The sequence below is a fragment of the Emydura macquarii genome, unplaced genomic scaffold (assembly GCF_026122565.2).
Source record: "Emydura macquarii macquarii isolate MOO-44397 ecotype Brisbane River unplaced genomic scaffold, CSIRO-AGI_Emac_v2 contig_3348, whole genome shotgun sequence".
Taxonomy (NCBI): Eukaryota; Metazoa; Chordata; order Testudines; family Chelidae; genus Emydura; species Emydura macquarii.
The window spans coordinates 5,682,610-5,703,797 of record NW_027133485.1 but is presented as its reverse complement, the minus strand read 5'-3'; the positions used below and the strand labels follow the sequence as shown (position 1 = coordinate 5,703,797).

The 21,188-nt window shown below is 51.8% G+C and overlaps 1 protein-coding gene across 5 annotated transcripts; it reads right to left on the bottom strand.

Annotated features, from left to right (window-relative positions):
- Positions 1-7,318: 7,318 nt before the first annotated feature.
- TMEM39B (transmembrane protein 39B) lies at positions 7,319-20,093 on the bottom strand. Of its 5 annotated transcripts, none has more exons than XM_067533812.1 (9): positions 19,984-20,093; positions 18,014-18,217; positions 14,812-15,031; positions 13,650-13,733; positions 11,876-12,030; positions 10,690-11,026; positions 9,334-9,521; positions 8,674-8,794; positions 7,319-7,705 (listed from the first exon to the last, which is right to left on the bottom strand). In XM_067533812.1, exons 2-9 carry the CDS (start codon positions 18,139-18,141, stop codon positions 7,469-7,471), a joined length of 1,470 nt encoding a protein of 489 aa, XP_067389913.1. In that variant the 5' UTR covers positions 18,142-18,217; positions 19,984-20,093; the 3' UTR covers positions 7,319-7,468. The 5 variants fall into 5 exon arrangements, with proteins under 5 accessions (XP_067389913.1, XP_067389915.1, XP_067389914.1 ...); XM_067533814.1 differs by having other exon boundaries at positions 18,014-18,134; positions 19,984-20,080; XM_067533813.1 differs by lacking the exon at positions 19,984-20,093 and adding an exon at positions 18,699-19,325.
- Between the last annotated feature and the right edge of the window lie 1,095 nt (positions 20,094-21,188).

Genomic DNA, 21,188 nt, shown 5'->3' with positions numbered 1-21,188 from the left:
TGTCGCTGCCCGGCGCAGCGGCGGTGCCCGCTGGCTCCTTGGCTGCACACGTGGGACCCCGCTGGGCCCCCCGGCCCGTGTCTCTCACCCGCCGTCTGGGCAGCGACCGGGGCCAGCCTCCTGCCATGCGCAGGCTTGTCACGCTGACCCAGTTTGTTTCCCTTCTACAGACTGTGCAGGGCTGGGAGGAGGTGCCAGCCCGGCCAGGCTGGATCCCGCAACCCTCCCTCTGGCCACTCACCGGTGGGAGAGCAGCAGCGCACGTTTGCCCACAGGCGGCCCCTGGGAAGCGTGACTCAGACCTTCCCTCTGGGGCCGGGGCCGGGGCCGCTCCCCTCAGCGGCTGCAGCCTCAAAGCGACTTCGTGCCCCGCCAGCGCTGGGCCCTCATTGGCAGTGCCCTCCGGCAGGCCAGGGCAACGCCCAGAGCCAGGCCGGGGGGGGGTCCACGGAGCTGGATGCGAGGCCTGTCTGACCAAGGGGCTGGGCAGGAGCGTCTCCAGGCCGGGGGCCTTCTGCGGCAGTCCTTGGCTTAGTGCTGCTGGCGGGCACCCGGGGCAGGGCTGGTGGGAGGCGGGGTGGGGTGGGGGGTGCGCCCCGAAGGACTCACCTGTCACACCCCACCCGCTGCAGCCCAATGCAAACGGCAGGCAGCTTGTGCAATAAGGGGCTGGGGGGAGGGAGATAGCCCCCCCCCCCGGGTGGGAGGTGGGGGACAGGCTCCCTTCATTTCCCCTCCCTTTGGGTCCCGTCTGCTGAGGCTGGGGTTCAAGCCGTTCTTGTGAGGTCTTGGCAAGCCAGTATAGGTGCGGGGGGGGGGGGGGGGGGGGGGGGGCGGGTTCTGGGCTGGTTGTGTCCGGGGGGGGTGTGTGTGTGTGTCCCAAAGCCGAGCTGGCCATGGGCAGGGCTGTGGGAGGGGGGGAGGGGGGGCGCTGTTGCTTTGCTCTAGGCATTTTTAATTACCCTGGAAATAAATCAGGTCGCGGCTGTTGCTGTGGAAACAGCCAGTGGCTTGGCTTCGCAGCATCCCTCAGCCCTCGGCCGCCCCATTGCATTCACCTGCCCCAGGCGGTCCTGGGAGGGGGGGGCATGTGAGCGCAGCCATGGGGCAGGAGGTCAGACCCTGCCACCCCCATCCCACCCCACCTGCCGAACCGTGCCTGGTCTGCCAAGGAGGAAACCATCGGCTTTGCTAGGCAAGCGTAGGGAGAGCCTCAGCAAGCGCCTGCCGCTCCGGTGTGGGTGCTGGCGGCAGCGGGGGGGGAAATCCAGGGCTCCACGGTGAACATGGAGCCTGAGTCGCCGCCTCTGCACGGCACCGGCTGGGCCTGCCATGGGGCTGGAGCAGCAGTGGGCGGACCAAGCGGAGAGTTCTGGGTCGACCCGGTGTGCCCCCCCCAGGCGAGGCAGGGTGTTACACACGCAGGCACACACTGAAGCAGTATGTTTGACACACACACACACCAGGTGATGTGGAGGGGGTGCACGCGCATACAGACACCCATGCCCTGTGTACTGCACGCTTACAGGTGTCTGCACCCACAGGCCAGGCCTGCGCTATAAACAGCTGCCAGCTCTGTTGGTCCCAGGTGTAAGGGGGGGGGGGGGCGCCCTGAGCGACAGGGCTGTGCTGGCAGCACCCCTAGCGTGGACGCAGTGACTGGGACGCCTGCATTCTCGCTTGTTTCTCCGGCGGGTGGGGACAGGTTTGCCCACACAGACGGTTTGCACGCTGGGCGAGGGTCGCTGGTGTAGTAACCCCCCCGTACGGCTGAAATGCTCCAGGCACAGACCTGGCCAGAGCTAAGGGCCGGGGCTGCTGATTAGCTCGAGACCTGCTTGGCCATGCAGTGCAGTCCCTCACACACGCCCAGTTCGCCCGCGCAGGATGGCGAAGGGTCAGGGCTGGAGACCCAGCAGCCGCCCGCCTCCCTGTGTTCGCAGGTGGAGCCGGGGGCCATGAAAGGCCAGCCCTGCGCTGCCATCCTGCCCCGCCAGCTCCCTGCCCAGAGGAATGTTCTTCTCCGTGGCATAAACGCGCCTTTTAAATATTTAATCGCCAGACTAAGACCTTTCTTAGTTCATTTGCAATAATCTTGCCAGCACAGATGGCGCGCCGGTGGCCTAGATAGCCAGCAGGAACCCCCTGAGCGGCCGCGAGCGCAAAGCCTGCTGGCGGGGCAGTGGCTGGACCACCTGCACGCCCCCTCCCCAGGTCACTGGCTGCTCAAAGCCTCACCTCCCCTCCCTGGCGCGGGGCAGCAGCCAGGGAGGAATCACACCAAGCCAGTGGCTGTAGAGCCGAGCGGGGTGCCAGGACCTCAGCTACCCTGGGTGTTTTCTTACTGCTTGAGCCCCGGTAGGAGCACAAGGGGGAGCAGGCCTGTGGTGGGAGGCTGCAGGGTTTGCACCCCTGTCTCAGCGAGGCTTGCCTTGGCCAGGGGCAGACACGGTGGTAAAGAGGCAGCCGGCCCTGCCCGCCCACCCGTCCTCCATTGCAGGGGCTGGGCCACCTCACGCGCAGCGGAGAGCCCGGCCGTGCCATGGGCTGCGGCAGACTGGGGGTGGGCATCACTTTTAGTGCCCGATGCTGCTCAGGAGGCATCCGTGGCAAGGTTGTTCCTGACCGCAGAGGCCCTTCTCCTCCCCCCCGCCCCCCAACCACACACACACAGGAGCAGGGCCACAGTCGGCGCTGGGGCAAGCACCTGCAGGGAAGCACCGATGGTGTTTTTAGCATCTTTTCAAGCCCAGAAACGCTAGGCCGGCGTGGGAACCGCTGCTCTAGGGACAAGGGTTGAGCCCACCTAGCTCATTGCCCTTGTGACCCAGGTTACATTTGATCCCAGCGCTTTAGCTGTGCACCACGGCGCGCCCCATGCCCTGTGTTTCAGCCACGCTGCGCTGCCCTGCCCTGGGACAGGAGGGGCCCCGGTGACTCAGAAAGTGCTTGGAGGTGCGGAGGAAGCAAAGCAAACAGCTACTGGGGTAACGGGGACGGGCGGCCTTAGGGGTATGGTCTCCCCTGAATATAGAGCTGGAAAAACAAGGTGCCCCGTCTTGCAGCAACTGAGCCTAACTCATGGCAGGAGGGACATCTAGTGGCAGGGCCTGGAAGCTGCACCCACCGGTGGAAAAGAAAAGCAGGGTGCTTGGACTAACGCATCTCAAGAACCAGCCACCCCGACCCTTCCAGGGGCTGGGCATTGGGTGTGTCTAGGGGACAGACATTGCAGCTGACGGGTGTTTGTCTAACCTGCTCTTAAAAATCTCTAATGACTGAGATTCCACGACGGCCCTAGGCAATTTATTCCAGTGCTGAACTACCCCAGCAGTCAGGAAGCTTTTCCTCCTGTCCAGTCTAAACAGCCCTTGCTGCAATTTAAGCCCATTCCCTCTTGTCCTGGCCTCAGAGGTTAAAGAGAACCATTTTCCCCCTCCTCCTTGTAACAGCCTTTTATATCATTGAAAACTGTTAGCACAGCCCTCCCGCGGGCTGCTCTCCTCCAGACTAAACAAACCCCGGTTTTTTTCAATCTGCCCCCACAGATCCTGTTTTCTAGATTTTTAATCATTTTTGTTGCTCTTCTCTGGACTTTCTCCAGTTTGTCCTGAAACGTGGCACCCAGAACTGGACACAAGACTCCAGCTGAGGCCTAATCAGCCCGGAGTGGAGCAGAAGAATCACTTCTCGTGTCTTGCTTACAACACTCCTGCTAATACACCCCAGAATGATGATTGCTTGTTTTGTAACAGTGTTGCACTGTTGACTCATATTTAGTTTGTGATCCACTATGATCCCCGGATCCCTTTTCGCAGGATACTTCCCATTTGTACGTGTGCAACTCATTGTTCCTTCCAACGTGCAGCACTTTGCCCTTGTCATTCAATTTCATCCTGTTTGCTTCAGCCTATTTCTTAAGTTTGTCCAGATCATTTTGAATTTTAATCCTATCCTCCAAAGCACGTGCAGCCCCGCCCAGCTGGGTATCAGCTGCAAACTTTATAACCCTGCTCTCTATGCCAGTATGTAAATCATCGATGAAGATATTGAACAGCGCCAGCCCCAGAACTGATCCCGCTGGCACCCCACTCGATATGTCCTTCCAGCTGGGCTGTGACTCAGTGACAACTGCTCCCTAGGAACAGTTTTCCAAACTATAACCATCTTCTAGTAGCTCCAACCAGGCTGTATTTCCCTGCCTACATATACCACCTCTACTGCTCCTCCGTAGCCACAAGACTTGTTGCCCTTTCCAAGTAAGCTGCCACGTTGGTTTGAGATGAGGCGCTCTTGACAAATCCATGCTGTTACTTCTTTCTAACTGCTGGCTCAGCCGAGCACTTACCAACCCTCCAGCCCCGGCTCCCCATCCTGGGGCTGGGCTGGTGTTTTCTCGGTCCTGAGCCTGCCTGGCCATCCTGCGGAGGTGGAGTTCCCTTCCCAGCGGAGGGACAAGGCAGGGCCCCAGGCTGTTAGCCTGCAAAAGCCCGCCCGCTGCCTCAGCTCTGGCACCGCCGTGCCCCCAGCCTTCCGGGAAGCGCGTCCTTCCAGTGACGTTCAGGCAGGTGGAGCTCTGGGAGGAACCCAGGGTCACAGTGCACTTGACGGGCCAACTCACAGCTCCATCCCGTCCCCTGCCATCATCCAGGCCAACGCATCCGCCTTCACACCGGGCAGCAGGCAGCCTTTCCTTCTCCTTTGTTGTCTGTGCGCTCATTAATAAGTGATGCTGTGTGCAGCTGGCCAGGGAGGGGGGCCTGCCCTCATTACGGGGTAGGTGTCATGGCCTCCAGTTGCTGCCCCCTCTGTAGTTACTCAGGTCAGCGGTGACGCCCTCCTGTGTAGCCGCTCCCGCGGAGGCTGTTCTGGGGAAGTGTCTGAACTGGATCTGCCTCGTCTTGGTCTGTTCCAGCCCCTGGCCCATTCTCCCTCCAGGCTGCAGCACTGGCTGGTTCGACTTTCTGGAGATGCCCCCTCCCTCCATCCCCCACCTTTTTTCTTCCTCCTTACACAGCAGCTCTCCCCACCTCACTTTCTTCCAGGCCGTTCTCAGGGCCTCCATCACTTTTCCCTGCTCCTGACTGTAGCCAGCCCCAGTCTTGAGCTGAGGAGCTGGCTGGGTTTGACAGAATGATGCCAGTCAGCCATCACTCACTGAGCTCTCTCCTGCCCACTAATGCCCACAGCTGGAGCACCCCGCTGGCAGGGATCTGGGTCAAAGAAAGTCTTTTCACACATCTGCAAGGCTAAACCGTCAGCAGAATTCTAGTGGCTTCACACAACTTTTTATTTTCGGCCTTTGGGACAGCCCCTTTGGCCTGTTTTTAAAGGTAAGCAGCCAACAGTATGTTAAAGATGAGATTATGCCTTCTTTTTTTTTTATGTTTTGCTTCTTTATGCTGGATAAGGACTGGATTTAAAAAAAAAATAGACTCCTTGCTTTTCATTTTCAAAGCAGGAATGCCAAAGCTGGTCTTCTCATGAAGACCTCTAGCTCCCAAGGTTTGTGAATACCTTCCGTGAAAGGGCAGGGCTTTCCCTTCACTAAAGGATCGGGTACTGCAGCTAAATAAATAGCTACTATCAGAAAGAGACCAACAATCTCACCCCTGCCCAGTCACACCAATTTTACTTCTGTGATGTCGTTTGTTGCACTAGTTCTCCAATACCACAGAAGACTCCAGCCTAGGCAAGACCTGAACTTCTAGTACAGGGGAATAAATAAATAAAGCAAGGGGAGGGGGAAAGCACGTGGTTAAAAAAACCCACAAAAAGGACACAAGTGCCATTTATCTTTCCCTTGCAGGTCACTTTTAAATGACTGGGGTCATGAGAGGGAGCAGTTTCAAAGCTTAGTTTACATCCCTCATAACTTCCACATGGTTTGCCTTGCAAAGAATACTTTAAAGTCAGCTGCTTAAGGAGGTTTTTTTAGAAATTGCCAAACAGTAGGAGAGTTGCTTGAATTATAGATTACCCCAGATCACAGGTACTTACAAAATGTCTTTAATCAATCCCTTAACCTGTTCCAAAAACATATTTAGGCATTTATTGAAAACAGTGTCTCCACCAGCTGTCCTTGCTAGATGGTAAACATATGAAGTTTAAAAGTGTGACTCTCACAATATAAACTGACAGCAATGAGCCAGTTAGAAATGCACAGGCATCCCAGCAGGTTCTAGAGCTACATCCACTAGTGCTTTATATTTAAACCCTTTGGAGCTTTACAGAACCTTTCCCTCCCACCCAGTAACTCTCCTTTCAGAGGCCAGTCAGGGCATCCAGTATAAAATTTGATTAAAAATGTCTAAACCCCGAATATTTCCATTTTGTAAAATATTCGTTTTTGGTTTAGACTGCATTGTTTCCAACCCACCCCCTGCAAAGACTGGCCACACGGAAAACTCTCCAAGAACAAGGCTGCAATGTTCATGAGACACACCGAGTAAATCTGGCCAGGTTTGTTTGAACTGCAGTGTAAACCCAGCCCCAAAGGTAAAGGCAGAGACAGGAAAGGTAGAGGGTTAATTTCCCCCAACGCTACATCCACATTAGGAGTGCTTTACTGGTATGCAACAGCAGCAAAGCATTCCTCCTGTGGCTGCAGCAATACCAGCAAAGCCACACTTTGTACCACTGTACAGTATGTGTAACAGCAGTTTGGCCAGCACAGCTGTCGCCAATGGATGTCATCAGGGGTCACTTCTCTTCACACTCCTGACCAACACAGCTTCACCAGTGGATGCTTGCAGGGCAAACATAGCCTAACTTTAATCATCTTTGGGAGTGTCAGTTACCAGGAGGGAAAGCAGGTTTTGCTGGTTTTTAAAATACGATTTTTAAACCAGATGGTGTAGTCAAGACCGAAGAGACAAGAAATTTTCACTGATCCAAATAACCTGGTTCTAAATAGATGACGTAAAGTGGCACAATCCCCTTCTATGGGCATTTATTTTGGTTTAAGCTAAATCACAGTAAATCACAGTACTCAAACTAAAATAAGTGTCCACACAAAGGGCCATGCCCCTTTCTCTGAGTCAGCACAACCTCCTCCTGTAGACAAGGCCTTATAGGCTCTACTGCTCCCAACCAACAAGCAGCTTTTAAACATGACCACACTGATCTAGTCATTCCACACTTACTCCCCAGCCAGATCCCTGCCTACATCGTCCTCCCCCACAGATAAACAACATTTGCACCTGTCAAGAACAGAGGTTCAGAATCATTTGTTAATACAGAGATTCTCTCTGAGTACAGATAGGGTGTGGAAGGCTTATTGTTTGATCCTGCTACATAACAAACACACGAACAGCTGTTGGGAGTACAAAAATATGTTTTTTCCATTTAATTACATCAGTTATCAAAGAAAAAAGCAGTGGTAACAAAAATACAAAGCTCTGAGGTTGTTTGTGGTATTTTTTTTTTTTAAGGTTTTTTTGTAATATAAGCTGAGCAGCAGTGCGTTTTAATTGAACTTCTGCTCCGAGTCTCTACTGGCAGAGTATGAGTAAGCTTTTCCCAGTACCAGCCGGTCACGCAGCAGCTTGAAGAAGGCGTAATAATTGCTGAAGAGGATCAGAGCCAGCGAGATGGTCTGGTGCCATTTCTCTGACGAGATCAGTGAGTAGAGCTGGTAGAAGATGACTGCTCCTTCCAGCAGAATTAAAATGTTCAAGATCCTCAGCGGTTTGCTGAAAAAGAACTAGAGAACAAAGAGTCCAGGGTAAGGTGCTGCACAGGAGTCACAGTTCTGCCTACAGCGCTCTACAGAAAATATGGAACACATCAGGAAAATGAGCTAACGCTCTAAGATTTCACCTCCAGAGGCCCTGCAGCATATCCCCTGCTCTGATCCCCAGGTCAAGTGCCTAGAGGTGCTTTTCCGAAAGCCAGCCCATTGCTAGTGTTCAGGACAGGCACGGGATAGGAAAGAAGCAAGCACAACACAGACTCAAACCAGGGGTTATTCCTGGCTCTGTCACAGCCCTGCTTTCGCCTCTCTATGCCTGCTTGCCTTCCAACTTTGTCTGTCTCATCTATTTAGACCAGGGGTCGGCAACCTTTTGGAAGGGGGGTGCCAACTCTTCCCCCTGCCCCTCTCCCACGTGCCGTGGGCCCAGCGCCCTGGCCAGGATAATAGGCGGCGACGGGAGGAGAGTGGGGAGCTGCAGGCCAGTTTCCTGCTCTCCCTCTCCTGTCCCCTGCTGCGGCAGTGGCGTACCTGGGGGGAGGGGGTACCGGATGGGCCCTCCTCTGAGGATCCAGCCCCCATTGACATCCCTGGTGACCGTCCCTCTCCCCCATGGGCCCAGCAGTTTGGGGGGCGGGGGAGGGAGAAGAGTGGCAGCCGTGCGGCTCCTGGCCAGGGCCAGTGGCACGCTGAGCCAGCCCCTCAGCCTCCTATCCTTCTGGCACCTGCCTGCCATGTGGCAGGGGGCAGGGCCGGAAGGGAGGAGCGGCCACAGTGCAGCCCTGCTTTGGGGCCAGAAGTGGCGTGCCGCTCAAAATGGTCGTATGTGCCACCTTTGGTCACCAGTGCCATAGACTGCCGACCCGATTTAGACTAAGCTCTTTAGGTGCTTGTGCAGCACCACAGACAATGGGGCCCTGATCCCGTCTAGGCACCTCTGTGCTCCAAATAAATCGAATCAAGGACCAACACCAGCTTACGTGAAAGCGGAAGTGTGAGACATCAGATGGCACAGCCACATTGTAATGGCCCACAGCTTTGTACACGTTCTTGCTGTGTTTCACCAGCACCCCCTGTGGCCACATGCATTCTTCTGTCCACCTGCAAGAGAAACCAGCTTCCTTAGTCCCACCTCCAGAATGACAGGATCAGTCACATGACAGCTGGCCATGGCTCCACACAGAGCTTCTGCAGTGCAGTTAATGGCATTCCCCCTTAGCTGGGGGGCTACACCAATGCAACCACCAGCTGTCCTAACCCTTGAGTCCCTCACTAAGGACTCTTGTAACTATCTGCTAAGATAGTGAGTTGTGGTCCTTTGTGACGGCAGAACTTGGCTCACTGAACCGTACCACTACATCAGTATTTAGTAGCCACCATCACGGCTTACCAACGAATCAGAGGTTTGCTCACAGCATTTTGTAGTGGATGGGGTAGATCAAGCCCATTCAGCGTCACACTGGTGAGCAGCCACACGGAGCAACTCTTGTTTCATTTTTCCTGTTGCTGAATTGAATGGAGAAATCTCTCCCTCAGGCGAATAGCTGCCTGGGAGATGAGCTCCCCACCCCAGCATGACAAGAGCCAGCATACAACAGAGAACAAACTAGTCAGTGCTAGACAGTGGGAGAGGTGCTTACTGATGCTGTAGCACATTGGAGCATAGGGCCGGATCAACCTTCTGCCAGCAGCCCAGGTGCGCCGCAGCTTTGTGGAGGAGGTCACAGTAGCGGGCAGGCAAGAGATGCTGCATCAGAATCACAGACGTACTTATGGACACCAGTAGGAACAGCTCACAGGACCACCGTTTGTCATAGTACTGGGTGTTCTGTGGGGAGTGTGAAAATGCATTTGGACAACCTGACCCAAGGAAGCAGAGTCAGAACATGCGGCACTCAAGCGAACCCATGCCTCGTCACTGCAGCACTTAATCCTGCTAGAGAAATCAGAGGCAGAGCAGGGCTGCAGCTGTACCACCCCTGCATACAGTGGTAATTGGCCAACAGAAGAAAAGGTTTAACTTCAGGACACTTCAGATGTGAAATCTAGGAGCAGCTGGATGAAGGGGTCCTATTCGGGCAACACTCACTTTCCGATATATAAAGGGAACAGTGAGTGAGTGTTAGTTGCACAACTGACACTTATGCTGCAATACTCTACAGTGAGAGTCACTACTTCTCATAGATCCCATACAGCTAGAAGCCAGCAATGATTCTCCTTTAGCTCAAATGGCAGGAACCCTGTACTTTTAGAGCATGGCTCCAGTTCCATGGCTTGCAGAACTGACTGCCATGAAGCCAGAGGTCATGGCAGATTACAATAGGTCCCTAAAGTCTCTGGTCTCATTCTATATTCATCCAAGTAAGAGAGGTGGGAAAGAAAAGAAAGTCAGTTTTATTCGTCTTGGATCTGTCCCCACAAGAGATTAACAGTTCACGAAAAGCTGGCTTGGCCATAACCAAAGAAGAAATTCTGCAACTCCATGAAAGAAACCAGTTTCACCCTAATAGATGGAACAAGCACATGACACTTTGCCATGAATGACAATACAGAAGATTGTGTAACTCAAGATAATCAGAGTTCAATGGCTGAAACACATGGTAGGATTTTGTATTGTATTAGAAGTTAAATTCAAACTTTTCTCATAAGCATTTCAACATTCAGACCCCTTCTGCTGCACAAGACTAACCACATCAAAGGATAATCAGAATTAAACTAATCCATATAAGCCAGGTGTAAATTAATTTAAGTGTGCCCACACAGGAGTTTGTGTGGAATGTGTGTGTAGACCAGCCCTTAGACTCACTGCACCCACCTTCCATACATCGGGTGAGGACCAACCATGTTATGGCCGCACCCGTTTCCCACAGGCCAAGTGTCCGATTTTGCTAGTGACTCAAACAAAACTGCCCCGCTCGTCCCATTAGTGGGAGGAATTACATGAAGCACATACTCTCCTGCTGGAGCAGTGAGCACATGAGGGGCATGGCACTCACCTTCACAAACCACACAGGCACAAAGGCCACATAATAGGCACTGAGCATGGAGCTGACCAGCACCTCTTTCATCCTCCAGTTGAAGTCCATCTTCAAGTACTCAACCTCGTTGCGGATCAGGTCTGGCGAGAGACAGCATGCATGGGTGGGCATGGTCTCTGTGCCATACATTTGCTTAGTATGCTGCTTCCAGGTCTCCTTTAGAACTGTCAGGTAGTCTTTACCCCTGGAGCTCACTTCCCCTGTCTCTCGGGGACCAATGGTAGCCACCTGGGAGAAGAGGCCCGTCTTCCGAAAGTCACAGTTCAGCTGGAGAAAAGGAATGTACATGCCGAACCTGGAAAGCACATGGGCAAGAAGGCTGTAATATCATCTTCCCTGGTTCCCCCCCAGTCTGACTGTCTTGCCCGACAGTGGAGAAACATTAGCACCCAACATCCCCTTATGAATGGTGTTTAGGATCATGAGAACCACTTCCCACACAGCCTCTAGAACAGGAGAGCTAGAGGGATACAGCCACATTACATTGCCCATGTATTTATTGGAAGCTAGAGGGACACAATTCGGTCCACATAATATGCCCTGTAGATTTTGGATGTGTATCGCCAAAGGTGCCTGATCAATGTTAATATTGCTTGCTCGTGATATTACTGGACACTGTTCCGGCAGCTACGTTCCCCTCCCTGAAAGATTCTGCTGTCTGCCTAGAAATAGAACCTGGTTCCTCAGATTTGGTCAACAAGTGGCAGGGAAACAGTGTTTGGTTCTACCCATCTTGCACGAGACATTTATGGACTGACACAAGGCAGTGGGAAGCTCTGGAAACTGAACAGCCAAGGACAAGTGTGAGAAATAGATTATTTGTACAGCATGAGAAGTCTCACAGTGGACAGTCCTTTTATGAAACCCAGGGCAATATGAAAACTATGGTTAACTCCTACACTGGACAGGCCATTAAAATAGAATGGGACAGACATACACCTAGCACCCAAGAGATCTAACCTAACACAGACTTTATGATCTACCAAGAGAGTGAAAGGTTAAGTTCTGTTGCAAGGAAGTCCAGCGCTTATTTATTTTCAAGCCACATCTTGCCCCACATGGCCTTTGAATAACAGCATTTGATTGGAGAGGCAGCTTTAGAAATTCATCATCTAAACACAGATGGGAGAAGAGAGGTACTTACGGGTAACACAGGAACAAGAGATTGAGGAACGAATAGGTTCTGAAGAGGTGAATTATTGACCGGCACAGGCTCCAGCCTGTCCCTGTGAGGACCGCAAACCGAGTAATCACAAGGAAAATGGAGCGTGGCAGGGAGACTTTACCACTTTGTGAAGCCTGCAGATGAGAACGAGCATGGCAGGAGTTAGACAAGTTACCCTCCTTCTGGAAAGCAAACAGGAAAACTAGTAGCACAACTAGTGAACGAGTTATACTCAGTCCCACAAAACCAGCCCCGCACAGTAATGGAGGGGAAGTGACCTCTCGGTGCTATGTGGCTGCAGCCAAATGAGAGAGGCCTAGTTAGATCAGAATCTGCATTTGGACTCTCCAAGATCAAGCAGCTGAACCTTGTGCACAGATTTCAAATACACTTCCCATTTCACAGGGAGAGAGGAGAGCTCCTGTGGTTTCTTGTCTAGCCCTGGTGTGTCACCTGTCTGCAGCCTAAAAGGCTGCTCAAGCAAGGAGCAGATTGCTTTCCTAAACACAGTGGGAAGAAAAAACTCTAGGATCCAATTTAATACAGCAAGCCTCTGAAGTGAGCCAAATCCAACTATAAATATAAACGGTTGGGTTATTCAGCTTCCTCTCTGCAGGAAGCTGGAGTAACTATGGAGGAAGGGAAGGTGAAAGAAGCCAAACATCATTCTTTAGTAAGGATAAAGCAAACTCACTACAGTCCGAAACAAGACAGGAACTCAGTAACCATCAAATATACATAAATACCGTGAAACTCATATGAGTAATGGATTGAAAGACAGCCCTATAAATCAATTTTCCAATAGGAAACCACATCTAGGTTTTATGTTGCAGTCAGTACAAAACCCTTTAGAATAGAGCAGGAAAAAGGCTGAAGTTTAAAAGGGACAGTTGATTTTACATTCAGCTTCCAGTACATTCAAACTTCACCCTATGTTCAAGCTCCTGAAACATCACAGGAAGTCTCCAGGTACTATCTATCATCTAGTTTTTGCTTTTAAATTTATCATTCCATTCTAAGAATCTTATATCCTCAGTTACATCACTTCCAGTCAGCACAGCCCTTTGAGAGCATACTGCACTCTCAGTGCTTAGACAAGAGCATCTGCAGATATTTCTGTAGCCACTATTATACAGGTCCTACAGGAACTGTTGCTTTACTGATGGTTCCGGAGTGCTGCCTCCATCAACAGGGCTTTCAACCACATTTCTTGGTCCTTTTGAGTCCTCGGTTTGAAAGCCCTGCAGATCTTGCAGTTCTCTTTTCTGTGGGCTTCCTCCAAGCACTTGAGGCAGCAGTCGTCGCGGTCGCTGAGCGGGAAAGTCTTCCGGCAGGAGGCACATGGCTTGAAGCTCCGGGACCAGGCTGGCCCTGGAAGTCCCTGCAGGGACTTGCCTTATCTCTAACTACTCTTAACAACACTTTACTTAACTAAATAAAGCTAACTTAGAATATCAAACAAGTCCAAACAAGGGGAATAGTACTTGCTGAGGAGCAAGGCTAGTTTCAGCAACTGGGCGGAAAGAAGGAACTGAGGAGGCGTAGGGCCGGCAGCGCCTCATATACCGCGGCATGTGCACGGGGCTTCAGGGGGCACCGGAACTGGCCCTACGGGATCTGCTAAGGAGAAAAAAGTTCCGGGTAATTGTGCCCACAGGCGTGCACACACCTATAGCGGAATGGACATGAGCAAGCACTTGAAGAAGAACGTTGGGAAGGAGGGAACAGTTCTAACTTCTGGCTAGGGCTTTACCTCTTTCACAATGGCACCGATCAGCCTGCGTGCTAGGACGATTGTTGTCACTGTCAGAACGTTGAAGTCAATGAGATGAAAGTTCTGCAATGACAAAAAGGAAACTCTTCCATTTTGCTACAGGCAGCAGAGAGCCCAGGGGTGATGGGCACATTACCCATGCCACTCCTACCTCTCTCCTCCTGGATTATCAGGCAAATGCCAAGTGTGCACAGTGCCAGATGCTCAAATGAGAATCACTTGACAATTTACCAGAGGTGCGAGAGCCACGTCTAGTTTGCACAAAGTGGATCTGATTATAGCCACCTTAGTCTTTAACAAAGACGTGCAGCCTCTAGAGACTAAGTCCTAGGATGCAATGTGGCCAACCTACTCAAATAAAGATGGAGCATTGCCTGCTGGGACCTATAGTCACAATAAGCCGTACTTTTGTATTATGGACCAAGGTGGCCACAGTGCAGAATTCCCTGAACAATGCATCTGAAGCCATGGGAGAGCTCCACACCTGAGCCCAGAGCTACCAGCCAAGTGGAGCCATGGTTTGTTCCAGTCATGAAAGAGGCTTCTTCTCTTAACATTTTGGATTCCCACCTGTGCTCATCAACTCTCCTGTTTGCTGCTTGCTTTCTCCCCACTCCACCAAGGATTAAATTTAAGAGGATCAACTTTATTCTGAAAAGGAAAGTCAGAGTTGGGCTGGAATCCCAGATCTTCATGATTCTTAACATTAGAGAAAAATTCAAAGTAAGAGTTGGTAAGAGCCAGGTGGCTTGTACGTTCAATTTAAATACAAATTTTCTGTGTTCAGTGTTTGTTATATCACTTCTTGGTGAACAATACATGCCCCTATGCTCCCTACAGTGACAGGATGCTAGGAAGGTGAGCTGTTTTGCCTAGCACTGTAAAAATGCCAGAAACCACAAACTGTCACAAGAGCTGGGCTAAACTGGTTGCTGGCTCCTAGACTGAAGTACAGTCTTAACAGAGCATCTACCCAGCGCTGTCGAAGAGCAGGAGGAACAGGGATACCTGTTGGGGAGGGAATGGGTTTTGGGAGCCCAGAAATCTGGAGAGAGCAGCTGTGAACCTGGGAGTGTGACTGCAGGTACCTGCTGGGGGCAGGGATTTATATGAATACAGCAAAACATATCCAGATACCTACCAGTGAGGTGTGTGACGGAGGGTGGGAGGGTGGGTACCACCACACAGTTTTGTAGATATTGATGTAATGGACAAATAGAGCAATGAGATGGCAGAAGAAGAGCTGAAGTTCAAATAAGACACTCCTCTCCACAGGTAGCTCTGGGATTTTACAGTGCCGGAGGGGAACCACTGTCTGGGTTGCCAGAGGAGGGCTGGAGAGGCCTGTACCTGAACCGCTCCTACCAAGGTAAACCAAAACCCACCAGTTACTACCCTGAGATATGCTGAGAGAAAAACAATGTCCACCCCTAGCTCCCACACTCAGACTGCAGAGGATGGATGGGTCTATGCTAAGTGAACAGCCTGAGTGAACACTACACCCAGAGGCTGCAATGAACTGACACAGCCAATGCTTAGAACAATGGTTCCCAACCTTTTTGGCTCGAGGGCCACAAATATCATTTTTACAACCCTGAAGGGCCACCAGTTTATCAACTCATAAACATGTTTTGACGTATACACCATTAAGGACTACAAATCACTACATATTTAAAGTAAACATTTTAATGCTACTGTGGCTCATGTTTACATTCACTATTTTACACCTCCAAATTACTCACAGTATGTCACACACTCACAAACAAAGCACTAGTGTAGATGAGTGACTGTCACTACACACTGAAGCACATGGCCTGGCAGCGAGCTAAGTCACAGTGGGTGACCAGCTAAGTGCAGGCCAAACCAGAAGGCACTGATGTTTAGAGTCTTGCCCCTCCCTCAGGCATGGTGGGTCCTGGCTGCTCCGCTGATCTCCTGTCCCCCTGGCTGCAGCAGGGAAACCACACACATCCAGTAGCCCTGTGCGCTTCACCTGGGTCCCTAGGCAGTGGGTCCCTTCTGCATCCAGGGGGACAGGAGATCAGTGCTCCCCTTCCATGGACCCCAGCGCCTATGGACCCAGGCAGAGCACTTTGCCATGTTCCCTGCTATAGCCAGGGGAAGGGGAACACTGATCTCCCATCCCCTTGGCTGCAACAAGGACCCTGCACTGGTCTTCTAGCCCTGCGGCAAAGCGCTCCACCTCGGTCTTTAGGTGGCGGCTCTCTTCTGCAGCCAGCAGGAGGGGAGTCGTGGGCCACTTTGAAAGACCTCGCGGGCCACTTTTGGTCCCTAGGCCACAGCTTGGGAACCACTGGCTTAGAAGATGCATGTAGATGCAAGACAATGTACAGAACTACAGTGTTGCATGCTCATGATGTGCCAATATCTTTTTGCCTGATATAGGCATGGCACTCGGTTTGTATGGCAAGAACAATATTTGGGATCAGGCCAGTCTGCAGCACCACCACATCTGATTCCCCTGCTCAGAGCAAGGTCTGAGAGCAATGCTTGTACCCATGCAGCACAACAGGCCTTCTAAGCTAGTTGCAAGTGTTCCTGCCTCATGCTGCTTATTTACATTGTGTAAAGTGTGTTTGTGAAAGATTTGGTGCCATAAAATCCAAGTACATAAAATAAATTAAGAGATTTCTTATTTCCCCCAAGCCTATTTAAAGCCACAGAGGAACCATGAGGTTTAGTCATAGGTTTGTATTCCAGTGCGCGGGTGCAACTCCAGCTACTAACCATTTACCCCAAGAGAAGACTATAAATGCGAATCAAGCAAGATGCAGCCACTGAATGATCTCTATGCAACACCACTCAGTAATTAGGGCTTTGATTTCCAAAGGGGCTTTAGAGCATTAGATGCCAAATTAAAAAATCCCAATATGGAACCATAAAAGTCACAGCTATAGTGACGTCAGAAGAGCTTCCAATCAAGTGAATGGAAACAAGAGGATCAATCCAAGCTTTTTAAAAATGTAAGACTGTGAAGGCTGAAAGGTTTAAACAAAGGGTCTGTCAACAGTGCAATCAGAGGTGTGATACCCAAACTAACTTTAATCTAGCTAGTTCAAACAATTGCAACGAAATTGCAGCAGCGTGGGCAGTAGCATGAGCTGTACAATGGCATCCAGGACCTGGGGTATGTACTCAGGACTAATCGCTTCTGCCATGGCTTTACTGCCATTGTCATTGGAGCTAGCTAGATCAAAGCTAGCTCAGGTATGTCTCCACATGCTGCAGTCACACCTCTGATTGCAGTGTAGACATATGCAGAGGCTCATGTGGGTCACTGAAGGGATAACTTAGCATTTTGAGCATTAGCTCTGAAATCCCTGAACTCCCAAAACTGGCAGGATTGATTTAGCCCTTCAGCCTTTGGAGCTGCAACTGGAAACACCATTTCTATAAGACAGGTGTCCAGACGACAGCGATATGAGGCCTCAGAGGCTCTGTGCGGACACGAGATCTAATGGCACTTTTTGTAAGAGCAAGATTCTCTCCCTGCCAAGACTTCTCCCAGCTCATCACAAGGGCTCGCCCTCCATCTCTAAGGAGGCCTCATGCATGTCAGGACTGCTGTGTATATATGAACTCTGGACCTCTTGAGATAAACTGCTATATAAGTGAGTAATATAAAGAAACATCTCAGCCTAGGGCCTCAATCAGGGAATATATTAAGGAATATTCACCTGCGGTGTCAATGATGTTCTATCCAAAGTATTTATGAAGTGCTCATCACGTGGGTATCCAAGTGCTGATTTCCCATGCCTTCTCATTCTGCACCGCTTCCCCTTTCCTCCCCTACACCTCTGTGCTTTCCCCACAGAAGTCAGGTTGAAAGTGAAAGCGTATCATGCAAGGCTCAGCTGCCACCATTCGACCAGTTTCAGATTTGTGAAAGAAAAGAAGACTGTCCATCTGCCCTAACCAACCACTACCCCAGAAGTGCATCAACTGCCATACACTACTGGCTATGGCTGACCCAACAAACAGGACTTGTCTATAGCCTGCCCCCAAGGATCTCCAAGTGCTTTAGAACACTCCTGTCAGGTAACTGAGCATCACATGCCAAGCACTTGGCAGTCCTTGGGCATATCGGAACCCACATTTCCCAATCCTCATTCTTTGGTTTAAATGACAAAAACCTGCTCCAGGGAAGTTGACATGGAGAAGCGTGACTGTTGCAACTCAACATCAGCATGCCAACAACAGCAGCAGTCACTGAACCACTGGCAAAACGGCCAGGATAAGGGATAGGAAAACATGAATCGGCCTCATTGTCAAGAGGAGGACCTGTCACAACACAGAACAGAATAAAGGGGACGCACAATTACCTGGTACGTGAGCGCACACCAGTGACCGATGAACTCGTGGAATGCCCAGAGCCCCCAGCAGCCCCAGTTTCACAGAGAGGATTTCGGCAGTAGGATGTCCGGTTAGGGCCTCGCCTTCCCCCTGCCATAACAACAAAGGGTATGGAGACTGCCCTGAGAAGTTGACTGCTGCTCACTGTTTGATTATTTCTTCAGTCCTTAAAACTGAAAAGGAAAGATTTACAACACACATGGACTTGGAGCGGAGTAGGGAGGTAACTTTCAAACGTCTCTAGCACCTCAAAGCATCAAAGACTAACTTCACAGCACCCCTATGGTGTTATCCCTATTTTACAGATGCGGCAATGTAGGTACAGGAGCCCAGACCCTCAAAGACCTGAAGAAGAGCTCTGTGTAGCTTGAAAGCTTGTCTCTTTCACTAAAAGTAAATGGTCCAATAAAATATATTACCTCACCCACCTTGTCTCTCTCATATCCTGGAGCTAGGGTGTGAAAAATCAGGACAGAGGGTAATAGGCACCCATATAAGAAAACCCCCCAAATATTAGGACTGTCCCTATAAAATCGGGGCATCTGGTCACCCTACCTGGGACCAATGTGACTACAACTCTGTAAAAAACAGATCCTCAAAGGTATTTGGGTTCTAAATTTAATTGAAATCAATGGAAGTTAGGAGCCTAAATACCTCTGATAATCTGGCCAGAGAAGTTAAATGACTTGTCTGAAGGTTACAATTATCCGGAAATATCACCCAGGTCTCCTTAATCCCAGTTTTATGCCTTTAACCACAAATCCATTCTTCCTCTCTCAGAGAAGCTCTGCAGAAGAAAAAATTGGGCTTCTGCCATTTTTGCTTCTTTCCAATGGATAAAGACTGTAAGCTCTTTGGGGCAGAATCGTCTGTATGGTACATGCCGGGGGCTCCTAGGTCCTACCAAAATACAAACAACAATAATCTGAATTTTTTATTTTTACAACCTCCCCCCTCACTAGATCTTTTATGCTGAAAATGTAAGTCCTGTCCTGGCTGGAAGCACCTACAATGCCTCTAGAAGGTGGGGACATCACACTGGGTAGACGAGCACAAGCTGAGCTATTAAGAGCGGAGGGATTTTTGTTTTGTTTTGACTGCTTAAAACTCTGTGTTGCTTTGCCTTTATTTCCCCCTTTAATGGCCAGGTAGGACCTAGGAGCCCCTTTAACTTCGACGCCAATGACGAGGTAGAACTCTGTTAAAGCTCAGGGGCCAAACCCCTCAATGGAGGATGGTGTCAGAGCCTCCAGTAAATACCCAGCGCAGGGCCCGCCGACAAACCACAGACGAGCCGGGCGGATGTCTAGACGGGAGGAAAGGCCCAGTAACATCCCCCCTTTCCTTCCCCACCCCCAGGCAGCCAGAGCGGGCCCAGGCCCCAAGACCCGCCGCCGAAGGGCCCCTGGCAGAGCCCAGGGCCAGGGTCACAGAAAGTTCAGGGCAGCGGGAGGGAAGAGGAGCACGGCGGGGCCGGGCACAAGGGGGCCGGGCGGGGGGCGGCGGAGGGCCCCGCGCAGCATCCCGAGGCGGGGGGGGGGGGGGGGGTACGGGGCGCACAGAGCGGAGGGGCGCACAGGGGGGACGGACGGGGATGCGAGGAGGGTCTGGGCCCAAGGTGGGGCGCGCGCATGGGGGGAGGGGGCGGTCCCGCGCGCATGGGGGGGGGCCGGGGATGTGCGGGGCTGTACGAGGGTCCAGGCCCCAGGCGGAGAGGGCCCGGGAAAGGGGGGATTTATGGGGGGCTGAGGGAAGGGCGGGCCCGAGGAGGGGGACTCCACGGGGGGGCTCAGGGAAGGCGGGGGGCCACGGCGCCTCACGGCCGTAGCGGCTCCGGATCTGTAGGCCGCCCTCCCCCATCACGCCGGGGGGTCGCTAGCTCGGGACTCAGAGCCCCCGCAGCCGGGCCAGAGCCGAACCCGCCCCCGGCCCCCCTCACCCATCTCCGGCCGGCGGCGGCAGCGGCTCGGCCTGCGAGGCGGCGGCGACAATATGGCGGGCGGGGCCACAGCAGGGAGAGACGGCGGCTGAGAGCGGACACGCTTCCCCAGCGCGCCCGCGAGCGGCCCCGCCCCTTAAAAGCAGCGGAGCCCCGCCCCTCATGCACCCAACACCAGCCCTCCCCCAGTGTTCAGGCGGCCTCGCTCCGCTCCCGCACAGAGGGGGACACTGAGGCACAGAGTAGGGCAGCGGCTCCCCTAGAGCACGTCAGAGGCAGAGCGAGGGATGGAAAACCGGCTGCTGGGTCCCTGTCCACCCCTCTAGAGCCACTCCCTTCCCCCGGAGTGCCCGCTGTAACCCCTAGGCTACACTGCCTGACTAGGCACGGCACTGAGCTGCACTGCACCTTTTCGCCAGTTTCCATGTAGGCCTTAGTCGAAGGCATCGGAAATAATTGCAGTGAGAGGCCTCAGACACCCGCCAATGCATCTTCTTCACCCCAGCTGGTGTTTACCTTCTATTTAGCAGCTCTGCCCCCACTGGATCCTGCCTCTGGCTTATCAGACCTGTGAGGGAGGGAATTTTTGATTGGCAGACAGGGCACTGCTGCTGCCCCTGTAATCCATATTAGCCATAGCCGGAGGTGAGGGAAGAGAGGGGGAAAATCTCCTATGATAAGGCCTCCCCTTTCCCTTTTTTCATTGTATCTTCCAACGCTATTTTGCTTTTGAAGGGAAAGGGGGGGGGGGATAGCACAGAATCAGGAGTGAAAAGCAGCCAGAACCTGTGTAAGGTGCTCCCATAATGAAAGGCAAAGGATAAAACATAGGATAGGAAAGATGAATGTAGGGATAATTTTACTGTAAATATCAAATTTTATAAAAACAGTCAATCTGCATTTCGTCCCTGCAAGGATTGATGTATTTACAACTTTTTTTTTTTTGGTTTTGGTTTGTTTTTTATGAGGACTTTCCTAGGTTTTTCAGTGAAGAGGAAAAAAATAGTGGGATACCTACCATACAAAATCTGCTAGAATATCTGCTAGACATCAGCTATATTGATTAGCGTATATTGGGTTCCTGTTTCCTGGAACTGCATAAAAGTTTATTGCAAACCTGGGAATTCACTCAGAGTCTGACCAGTTCTGGTTAGGAACTGTAGAAGTCCCTACCGGGCTTCAAGAACTCCATAAGATGTTGCTGC

Bases quoted from the DNA above. Each gene is read 5' to 3' on its own strand.
- TMEM39B (XM_067533812.1), bottom strand. From the start codon at position 18,141: ATGGCAGGGGGAAGGCGAGGCCCTAACCGGACATCCTACTGCCGAAAT. The intron at 9,522-10,689 runs GTGAGTGCCATG...CACTCCCCACAG, and splicing joins TGCCTGTGTGGTTTGTGAAG to AACACCCAGTACTATGACAA. The intron at 7,706-8,673 runs GTAAGCTGGTGT...TTTGTTCTCTAG, and splicing joins TCTCACACTTCCGCTTTCAC to TTCTTTTTCAGCAAACCGCT.